At 39.3% G+C, this 11,887-nt stretch overlaps 1 protein-coding gene across 1 annotated transcript; it reads right to left on the bottom strand.

Annotated features, from left to right (window-relative positions):
• Positions 1 to 8,421: 8,421 nt before the first annotated feature.
• On the bottom strand, positions 8,422 to 11,635 carry SPAM1 (sperm adhesion molecule 1). Its single transcript, XM_069762341.1, has 3 exons — positions 10,802 to 11,635; positions 9,388 to 9,477; positions 8,422 to 8,793 (listed from the first exon to the last, which is right to left on the bottom strand). The coding sequence occupies exons 1-3, from the start codon at positions 11,633 to 11,635 to the stop codon at positions 8,422 to 8,424; spliced, it is 1,296 nt and encodes a 431-aa protein (XP_069618442.1).
• Positions 11,636 to 11,887: the final 252 nt, after the last annotated feature.

Here is an 11,887-nt window from a genome sequence, read left to right as displayed (position 1 = left end):
TCCTCCTGTATATAGTATATACCTGTATGTCATCTTCTATATATAGCATATACCTGTATGTCATCTCCTCCTGTATATAGTATATACCTGTAGGTAATCTGCTCCTGTATATAGTATATACCTGTGTGTCATCTCCTCCTGTATTTAGTATATACCTGTATTTCATCTCCTCCTGTATATAGTATGTACCTGTATGTCATCTCCTCCTCTATATAGTATATACCTGTGTGTTATCTCTCCTGTATATAGTATATATCTGTGTGTCATCTCCCCTGTATATAGTATATACCTGTGTGATCTCCTGTATTAGACCTCGTTAACACGTTATTTGCTCAGTATTTTTACCTCAGTATTTCTAAGATAAATTGGCAGCCTGATAAATCCCCAGCCAACAGGAAGCGCTCCCCCTGGCAGTATATATTAGCTCACACATACACATAATATACAGGTCATGTGACTGACAGCTGCTGTATTTCCTATATGGTACATTTGTTGCTCTTGTAGTTTGTCTGCTTATTAATCAGATTTTTATTTTTGAAGGCTAATACCAGACTTGTGTGTGTTTTAGGGCGAGTTTCGTTTGTCAAGTTGTGTGTGTTGAGTTGTGTGTGGCGACATGCATGTAGCGACTTTTGTGAGATGAGTTTTGTGTGGCAACATGCGTGTAGCAACTTTTTGTGTGTCGAGTTGCATGTAACAGGTTAGTGTAGCAAGTTGTGTGCAGCAAGTTTTGCGCATGGCGAGTTTTGTGCGTGGTGAGTTTTATGTCTGGTGCCTTTTGAGTATGTGCAAGTTTTGCGTGAGGCAACTTTTGCATATGTTGCAAATTTTGTGCATGTGGCAATTTTTCCGCATGTGCAAGTTTTGCATGTGGCGAGTTTTCCATGAGGTGAGTTTTGCACTTGTGGCGAGTTTTGCGTGAGCCTAGTTTTTGCATGTGGCGAGTTTTGCACGTGGCGAGTTTTGAGCGGCGACTTTTGTGTTTCGACTTTTATGTGGCGAGGTTGGTGTATGTGTGGTGAAATGTGTGCTGAGGGTGGTATATGTGTTCAAGCACGTGGTAGTGTGTGGCGCATTTTGTGTGTGTGTTCATATCCCCATGTGTGGTGAGTATCTCATGTCGGGGCCCCACCTTAGCAACTGTACGGTATATACTCTTTTGTGCCATCGCTCTCATTCTTTAAGTCCCCCTTGTTCACATCTGGCAGCTGTCAATTTGCCTCCAACACTTTTCCTTTCACTTTTCCCCATTATGTAGATAGGGGAAAAATAGTTTGGTGAATTGGAAAGCGCGGAGTTAAAATTTCACCTCACAACATAGCCTATGACGCTCTCGGGGTCCAGACGTGTGACTGTGCAAAATTTTGTGGCTGTAGCTGCGACGCCTCCAACACTTTTCATTTCACTTTTTCCCCATTATGTAGATAGGGGCAAAATTGTTTGGTGAATTGGAAAGCGCTGGGTTAAAATTTCACCTCACAACGTAGCCTATGACGCTCTCAGGGTCCAGACGTGTGACTGTGCAAAATTTTGTTTCTGTAGCTGCGACGCCTCCAACACTTTTCCTTTCACTTTTTTCCCCATTATGTAGATAGGGGCAAAATTGTTTGGTGAATTGGAAAGCGCGGGGTTAAAATTTCACCTCACAACGTAGCCTATGACGCTCTCAGGGTCCAGACGTGTGACTGTGCAAAATTTTGTTTCTGTAGCTGCGACGCCTCCAACACTTTTCCTTTCACTTTTTTCCCCATTATGTAGATAGGGGCAAAATTGTTTGGTGAATTGGAAAGCGCGGGGTTAAAATTTCACCTCACAACGTAGCCTATGACGCTCTCAGGGTCCAGACGTGTGACTGTGCAAAATTTTGTTTCTGTAGCTGCGACGCCTCCAACACTTTTCCTTTCACTTTTTTCCCCATTATGTAGATAGGGGCAAAATTGTTTGGTGAATTGGAAAGCGCGGGGTTAAAATTTCACCTCACAACGTAGCCTATGACGCTCTCAGGGTCCAGACGTGTGACTGTGCAAAATTTTGTTTCTGTAGCTGCGACGCCTCCAACACTTTTCCTTTCACTTTTTTCCCGATTATGTAGATAGGGGCAAAATTGTTTGGTGAATTGGAACGCGCGGGGTTAAAATTTCACCTCACAATATAGCCTATGACGCTCTCGGGGTCCAGGCGTGTGACTGTGCAAAATTTTGTGGCTGTAGCTGCGACGGTGCAGATGCCAATCCCGGACATACACACACACATACACACACACATTCAGCTTTATATAGTAGATTGTATATTGTTATATGATATTTATGTGCTATTTCGCTCTATTTGTAAAATTGACATGTGTCTGATTAATTCATAGAGCGGATGTATTGTGTACTGTTGTACAGTTAGGTATTGCTTCTCATCTTGTAACTATACTGTTGTTCTGTATTGAGCCATGTTGGCCGTTTGGCGTACAGTATAGACAAATAGTATATATCGGTGCCTGAGCGTGTATCTTACTATATAGTGGCATGGGTTTAATTTTGTGTTTTGTTCTTATATTTTTTCCTCATTTCCTTTCTTATTTTTTTCTTCATACTATTTTCTATGTGGGGTTATTATGTTTATATTATTGTCTTCTTGCATATAAATGTCGCTCATCCTTTGTTATGAGTTCTAATCCTCTATATATTGCGGTGCAGTGCCGAGCTGCGCCTTGCAGCGAGGTACTGGCATATTCCCCATAGTTAATATGGCCGCCGTCTGCTGTGATGCTGTGCAGGTCCCTCCCCTTGCCCATCGCTGCTCACCGTTTGTTGTCTTGGTCACATGGGGCCCCATGTGATCTTGCATCAGCGGTGACGTCGGCGTATGGAGGCGGGGGTATGGATCTCCAGCGTCGTACAGGCACGATCATATCCGGTCCCTTGTGCTCTTATACCACTCTGTTGTCCTGCATGGCACGCCCCCTGAGGAAGGAAGTCCCGCACTTCCGAAACGCGCATCGGGGAGGGCGGGAGCCCACACGTGCCGGGTCTATACACCACTTGGTAGGTCACACTAATGTCTTCTTATTATTGTGCTGCGCACTTGCGCTTGTGACCGATCTTTACCCCTAAGTGTGGGCTCTCGCTAGTGATGTGGTGATGTGGTTTTACTGCCTGTTTCAGTCTCGTCCCTGTCTGATACCTATGTATGCATCTTTTATCAATAAAGTTGTTTCTACTTTAAGTAATTGTGGACGGTTTCCACCATTATTTCTGTGGTTGATTGTTATATAGCAGTAGGAACAAACGATTTCCTCAATTTCTTCTTCTTACACCTTAGTAGCACTAGGCGGCTGCTGAATGTGCTCTTCTGCTTCAGGAACAGCTCGTATAGTGGGTGTGTGTTATTGATCATTATAGCCCTACACTTCATCTGAATCCTATCTTCCACTACCTCCTCAAAAGAGTCCAGATGGAGGCCAACAGCCTTCTTGATAAGTTTATTGAGCTTATTAGCGTCAGCTACTCGCACACTACTGCCCGAGCATATGATAGCAAAAAAGATGGCGCTTGCCACACCGGACTGGTAGAACATTTCCAGCATTTTTCTGCACACATTGAATGACCTGAGCTTCCGACGAAAGTAGAGTCTTCTCACTGGGTTGTTATCATATCAATAGAATAAGCTGGCTTCTAGTCCTGTATTTATATGTTGCGTTTGGTTGTTATTGTAGTTATATACTCATGTTTGGTTGAGGTAATGTATCTAAGGACTCAGAATAGTTCTGTTATTGTATTTAATGCGTGAATTTGACTCTGTTATAAAACCACCAATTTGCTGAGTATAATTTCACTTGACAGTTACTGGATTTTTCTGTAGATTTTACCTACGCAAGTCTGCACGTAAAATCTGTAGCATTTCGGGTACATGTGGCCCTATCCTTACCATATCTATACATTGAACATGGTTTTGTTATCTATTTAAGGAGTAATCTTGGTTTTGTTACCACATCTACATAATTCGCTTGGTTGTTTTACTGTATCAATACAGTAACATTGGATCTGTCACCTTATCTAGGTTGCAGTCTTGATTTTGTTATGGAACCTACTGTATATAACAAGTTTCCATCTACAGTCATTAAAGGGAATCTGTCACCAGGTTTTTGCTATGCAATTTGACAGGAGCATGATATATAGACAAAGACTGATTCCAGAAAGGTATCACTTAAGGGTCTGCTTGGTGCAATTTTGAAATCATCACAGTTTTCTCTGCTGCAGACCTACCAGTTCACTAAATGCTGAGCTCTGCGTAAGCCCACGCACACCGCTAATTGGCAGATTTATGTGTAGTGTACATTGACAGAAAGCTGTAAATCAGTAGTAGGGACAGGGTATCACACAGCAGGATGGTGACATGGTACAAGACAACTAGTCCTCTAGTAATAATCTCCTGCTCGTAAAATACTGATTTTATTGAAACTATGAGAAGCAGCCCAGTAAGCACAAGCACACATCATTAAAGTCATGATCTCTGACACTACATCATACTGCTCTCAGATCACCTAGCAAATACCTGCTGAAAGATTCACGTTCACATTACAACAATAAGAAGGAGAAATCACAGGATGGATAGACATGTTAATGATGAACAAATGATGAAAAATTGTAAACAACATTTTCAAAATATCGATTTACTCAGTATAGAGTATTAGCGCAATGCACAGGAATACAAGCACTTAGACACCTTGGCACGCTATCAATGAGGTTATAAATAATTGTCTGAGAATTGATCTACCATGCTGAAGGCACATAGACATGCAAATCTTCAAAATCTGTTACTCGCAGCTCTCTTTGCCATTGCCAACCAATCACATCCCAGGTGTGCTCGATGCGAGCCAAATCTGGATATACTGCAGGTAATGATAGTAATAATGAGCCATGCAGGCTGTTCCCAGTAGCACAAGTAGCATATGGCCTGGTGTTGAAAAATGGCTCCTGGGATACTTTGGATAAATGGCTGCTCCACTAGTTCCACAATTGATCAATTCTGTACTGCAAGCGAAAATGGACACCCCACGACAAGACTATGGCATCAAAACAAACAATCAGGAGGAACTTGCAAAACATTAGGTAATAAGCCTGACATCCAGCTACGAGCATTTCATTGACTTCACACCACTGCTCTCAAAAGCAATTGTGGTGCAGATTAAGATGTCAATGGAGGCTGGAATGGAGGTTTATCTTCCATTCCAGACGATGAGTCCCACATTTGTTTAGCATGCAATGATAGATTGATCTCTAGACAATGTAGGCTAAGCCGTAAAGAGGCCTTTAGTAAGGAACATCACACCAGTCCTACTCCCAAGATTACAGCTTGGTGTGATGTAACATACGGTAGTTGGACCCGTTTACTCTTCATTCCAGGTACACTAACAGCTCGGTGCTACATTGATTCAGTCATGCAACCAGTGGTATGGCCTTTTCGCAAAAGTGTCTCAGGAGCAAATTTTTAACACAATGACATGCCACACTTTGCTTGTGCTACTATGAGCAGCCAGGGTGACCTAAATGTACTACCAGGTCTGGCAGCATCTCTGGACTTCTTTTTACCACTCAGCATATCCAGAACATTGTTGTTCAGCAATTACAAAATGATTTGCATGTCCCAGTTCATTTAGAGTGGAAGAACATTCCTCAGACAACCATTAATAACCTCATTGATCCATTAATAACCTCATTGATAGCATGCCAAGAAATGAAGTGCATGTATTATTGTGTGTGATGTACACATTCGATGCTGAATAAATTGAGATGTTTTGAAAACTTTTTTCCACTTTTTCAACATTTGCATATCATTAACATGTCTATCAATCCTGTTATTTCCATAATTGACAGCAGAAAAAAACACATGTTCCAGCTTCTTAGAAATAAAATAGATTTATTGAAAAATTCTTAAAAAGTGCATACTCCATGGATCTCACAAGAGCCCCGGGAGGAAAGCGACGCGTTTCGACTGCAACCGCAGTCTTTATCCAAGCTTGTTGATAAATGTATATATTATGCTTGGTTCTAGCACTAAACTTATGGAGTAGTCTTGATGAATATATAGTTATTCTGTAATTTTATGGTGTTTTCACACAAAATATTAGCAGAAGCAAAAAATGTGGCAAACAGCGAATTCAGTGCCTATGGTAATAGCTGTAGTGGATGGAGTACAATATGGGTCCACTGTATAGATTGTACCTAAAACTGTTGTGTGCATGAGGCCTAAAAAAATGAAATTTCACAATGACACTGTCACAGATCCACCATGACAGAGAGGGGCCAGAAGACTGTAGTATCTGATTTCACGTACTCCTGGTTAGAAACACTTCTTCATATTAAGTGGTGCAGGTTTCTTTTAGCAGTGCACAAGTTAAACTGTTTAACTTAGGGTCTTTGAAGCATCCCTGCTTTGATGGTTTCAGCTGTTCAGTTTTGCCCACTCCTTTCTCCTAAATATAATGGATTTCCAGTGTTCGTCTTGCACAGCCTGATGTGGAGTGCAGTTGTTTGTTGGTAGAGGCATTTGGAGTGTTGATCTGTGACCAGCGTTAGGGACAGGGAAGGAGCCCCTGGCCCCTGGTATTCTCACAACAGACTTGTGACAGACTTATAGTTAATATGAATATCACATGGAACTTGTACTGTACAAAATGGGAAAGTCCATCCTTTACCACAATAAAAGTGAAACATGTACATAACATTTTAAAATACAGTTAGGGCCAGAAATATTTGGACAGTGACACAAGTTTTGTAATTTTAGCTGTTTACAAAAACATGTTCAGAAATACAATTATATATATATATAATATGTGCTGAAAGTGCACACTCCCAGCTGCAATATGATAGTTTCCACATCCAAATCGGAGAAAGGGTTTAGGAATCATAGCTCTGTAATGCATAGCGTCCTCTTTTTCAAGGGACCAAAAGTAATTGGACAATGGACTCTAAGGGCTGCAATTAACTCTGAAGGCATCTCCCTCGTTAACCTGTAATCAATGAAGTAGTTAAAAGGTCAGGGGTGGATTCCAGGTGTGTGGTTTTGCATTTGGAAGCTGTTGCTGTGAGCAGACAACATGCGGTCAAAGGAACTCTCAATTGAGGTGAAGCAGAACATCCTGAGGCTGAAAAAAAAGAAAAAATCCATCAGAGAGATAGCAGACATGCTTGGAGTAGCAAAATCAACAGTTGGGTACATTCTGAGAAAAAAGGAATTGACTGGTGAGCTTGGGAACTCAAAAAGGCCTGGGCGTCCACGGATGACAACAGTGGTGGATGATCGCCGCATGCTTAATTTGGTGAAGAAGAACCCGTTCACAACATCAACTGAAGTCCAGAACACTCTCAGTGAAGTAGGTGTTTCTGTCTCTAAGTCAACAGTAAAGAGAAAACTCCATGACAGTAAATACAAAGGGTTCACATCTAGATGCAAACCATTCATCAATACCAAAAATAGACAGGCCAGAGTTAAATTTGCAGAAAAACACCTCAAGAAGCCAGCTCAGTTCTGGAAAAGTATTCTATGGACAGATGAGACAAAGATCAACCTGTACCAGAATGATGGGAAGAAAAAAGTTTGGAGAAGAAAGGGAACGGCACATGATCCAAGGCACACCACATCCTCTGTAAAACATGGTGGAGGCAACGTGATGGCATGGGCATGCATGGCTTTCAATGGCACTGGGTCACTTGTGTTTATTGATGACATAAGAGCAGACAAGAGTAGCCGGATGAATTCTGAAGTGTACCGGGATATACTTTCAGCCCAGATTCAGCCAAATGCTGCAAAGTTGATTGGACGGCGCTTCATAGTACAGATGGACAATGACCCCAAGCATACAGCCAAAGCTACCCAGGAGTTCATGAGTGCCAAAAAGTGGAACATTCTGCAATGGCCAAGTCAATCTCCAGATCTAAACCCAATTGAGCATGCATTTCACTTGCTCAAATCCAGACTTAAGACGGAAAGACCCACAAACAAGCAAGACCTGAAGGCTACGGCTGTAAAGGCCTGGCAAAGCATTAAGAAGGAGGAAACCCAGCGTTTGGTGATGTCCATGGGTTCCAGACTTAAGGCAGTGATTGCCTCCAAAGGATTTGCAAGAAAATATTGAAAATAAAAATATTTTGTTTGGGTTATGTTTATTTGTCCAATTACTTTTGACCTCCTAAAATGTGGAGTGTTTGTAAAGAAATGTGTACAATTCCTACATTTTCTATCAGATATTTTTGTTCAACCCTTCAAATTAAACGTTACAATCTGCACTTGAATTCTGTTGTAGAGGTTTCATTTCAAATCCAATGCGGTGGCATGCAGAGCCCAACTCGCGAAAATTGTGTCACTGTCCAAATATTTCTGGCCCTAACTGTATAAAATGCTAGTGCTTTACACATTATACTTAACATAAACTTACAATAATTTTTTTTTTAGCTTAACGCAGATATTTTGTGCCATGCAAACGTTCATGGATTTAATTTTAAGCCGCTCTAGAGGCTCTTTGCATTGATATCCAGCATAACAATGGCAGATAAACTTGTCAGTGTAATATTTTAGGTCTTCTAGACTTGGACTTCCACTCACCTTATAACTGTTTTTATATCTTTCTATTGTAATGTTTGTTATATTTAAGTGAAGGTAAGTGTTTGTGTTCCAGTCTTTGCGGGCGCAGACTCCATTATTTTGGCAAAGTACAGCACTACACAGTTTAGCGGATAATGAAACATTAATGATGTATGGGTTCAGAGTGTTGATGATGAAAGAATTTAATTTCATGCACGTGTTCTAAAAAGAAGAACAACATAAAGATTAGATCTATCTTTATCACAAATATATAATGTGTATTCCATAAAGCAAGTTGGTCATTATGTATAAATAAGTTCTACCTACTGTTAATTTTTTACAAAACCTTATACAAAGCAATAAAGCACAATAATAAAAGAGTTATCCCCTTTCAAAGATTATATATAATGTTCCAAGGGCGATGGAAGTATCTTCCACTGCTGATTAAATAATAAGCCATGATGAAATGAGGAGCTATTGACTTAATGTCAATGCGTTTCGGACTCATTCCAACTCCTTCTACAGGTCAAACCAAAATTATTTTTGGTTTGTCCTAAAGAAGGAGTTGGAGTGACTCTGAAATGCGTTGATATGAAGCCAATAATTCCTCATTTCATTGTGGTTTATCATTTAATCAGCAGTGCAAGATTCTTCCATCGCCCTTGGAACATTATATATAATCTACGGTAATATTAATTAATTCCTATAGCTTTAAGTTTTACAAGTGATATTTTACTACTTTTGCACAATGACGGCACAATTCTTGAAAAAAAAAAATGTAAATGCATTCTAATGGTCAGATTATAAACTACATACCATACTTCGTGTCAGGTTCACACTACCCCATACTATAAATCCATTGGTTCCCAAAGCAGCACTTTCACCAATTGTATTAACAAGATCAGGCTGAAAATGAGAAAAGAAAAGCAATTCTAACGGTATTTATACAATAAAACTACACATTCTGAATTCCCCGTCCAAAAAATACCAAATTAAAAAAAATATTTATACTGGGTATTGAGGCGTCAGAGGGCCTTACTGTTGAAAGAGTTGATATATACAGCGCAAATTCAGTATTGTGAATTTCTGAACCACTTAAACTTTATCCAGTAATTCTAAATTTACAGTCAATCCTTTAAGGGCTGGGGGATCTTTCATTTTTGGTGCGTTAGTTTTTTCCTCCCTTTATTCGCAGAGCCATAGTTTTTGTTTTACTTAAAAAAAATTCAGAAATTTGTAAAAAAAAAAAAAATGCTAATGCTGTGTGTGAAATGTACGCCGGAATGTAGGCTCTCCCTATTAGATATGTCTCTTAAAGTTATACTATGATGATGTATTTTTGTATTTTGTTTAGATTTATTTCATTTTCTCAATCACGCGTATTCCTATTTATGCAGTCATTTTGTACACCTCTTGGATACATTTTATTATTTATAAATCTCTACAATGTAATCATCTACATCCATAGAATTATAATCTACTTTTATAGTGGTTTGTTTGCCCCTTGTCTGTCTATACCCTTACAATTTGTACTATGTGTTTCCCTCCTTGTTTTTTTACATTTACAGTACAGACCAAAAGTTTGGGCACGCCTTCTCATTTAAAGATTTTTCTGTATTTTCATGACTATGGAAATTGTACATTCACACTAAAGGCATCAAAGTATGAATTAACACATGTGGAATTATATACTTAACAAAAAAGCGTGGAACAACTGAAATTATGTCTTATATTCTAGGTTCTTCAAAGAAGCCACCTTTAAATCTTTAAATGAGAAGGTGTGTCTAAACTTTTGGTCTGTACTGTATGTATTTCAAAATATTTTATTATCTTGTTTAATAAAACTAAATTGTTTTATGAATCGCAGAGGAATTATATAATTTTTTATGCCTAGCTTTCTAGGTCCACTGATAATACATATTCTGTTATTAATGTTGTGTGTTTAGGTGTATTTAGGTGTGTTTAGATTCTTGAGAGCCATAACGTTTTCAATTCTTGGGATATTGCGCTGTGTGAGGACTTATTTTTTGCGCATAGAGCTGATGTCTTTATTGATCTAATTTTGGGGTAAATATTATGTCTTCATTGCCTCTTATTACATTTGTTTATGTTGTTGAAGAGGTAAAACTATGTATGACATATATATATAGAGGAAAAAAACTAAAATAATAATATCGAAAATAAATTTTCATGAACTAGTCAATTTATCTGTAATTCATAGATTTCTTACCAGTGTCAAATATTTCTCAGTATGATCAGTAAATACAGGGCGGCTGTACATATATATGGGAAGGGGGTGAAGCTTATTTGAGTGTGTCGATAGTCTTCTTGCTTCTTGGATACGGTGGCGTGTATATAGAGCACCAAGGTGGGAAGACATTAGCGCAGTCTCCAAATACATGTTTGGAAACAGTGCTGTACTTTCCTTCCATAACCACCACAATTTATCATTTCTTATCATTTCAATGTCCGGGCAGCGTCCCGTGTACTGATGAGGATTTTGCTTATAATCATAGTTATAGCAGTTGGGAAATAGATAGAACCCCCAAAGTTGGTTGGGTCTCAGTTGTTTCCCGAGTCGGAGCGTGTTTAGAATAAAGCTTTTTGCTGCAGATTCAAACTGTAGTCTGGCCGTAGATTCTACCTTTGCATGATCAAGTGTCAGGTCTGTTTGCTGAGCAAAGTCAATAGAGTGCTTCTTGTATATAGTCTTAGAAGCCCAGTTTCTTATCCAGGTTGGCCTCCAATCTTCCCAATCAATAACAGCAAGTCCTTTTTGTGATGCTGACGATATATAATAACGAATATCTTCTTCGGCTTTTTTTAAGTGTTGTGCCATATTGCTTATTTGAGGAATACCTCCATTATAACTAATACCAGTAGCAGGATCTATGTATGGATAGTAGCCTAGTCTATCAGTGTAAAATAAAGTAATGTTCTGGCTGGTGGCAGTCGGGAGCGTGCTTCCCACAGGCTCAAATAAACTGACATCAATAGGGATTCTGTATTTTCTCATACACAGTTCAGTTGGTGCATTCCATATAGCCACAAAGGGCGAGTACATTCCGGCTGATGCTCTCTGTTTAACCAATTGGCAAGAAGTCCTCAGTGTTAGTAAAAATAGTGTCTTTAGCAATATAGAAATTACTTTCATTGTGAATGCAAGAAAAGCCTAATAGTTATGGATTCTTTTCTTAGAAAACAAGAATTACTCATACCTGTGGAGAAAATAGAAGAATAAAATGTTTATAAAGTTAATATTACAAGGGGAATTCCCATCTCCAACATCCTATCCCAATATGTAGCAGATGTAATA

The sequence above is a fragment of the Ranitomeya imitator genome, chromosome 4, assembly GCF_032444005.1.
Source record: "Ranitomeya imitator isolate aRanImi1 chromosome 4, aRanImi1.pri, whole genome shotgun sequence".
NCBI classification, from domain to species: domain Eukaryota; kingdom Metazoa; phylum Chordata; class Amphibia; order Anura; family Dendrobatidae; genus Ranitomeya; species Ranitomeya imitator.
The sequence above is the reverse complement of the archived record's forward strand: the minus strand, read 5'-3'. Positions and strand labels throughout refer to the sequence as shown.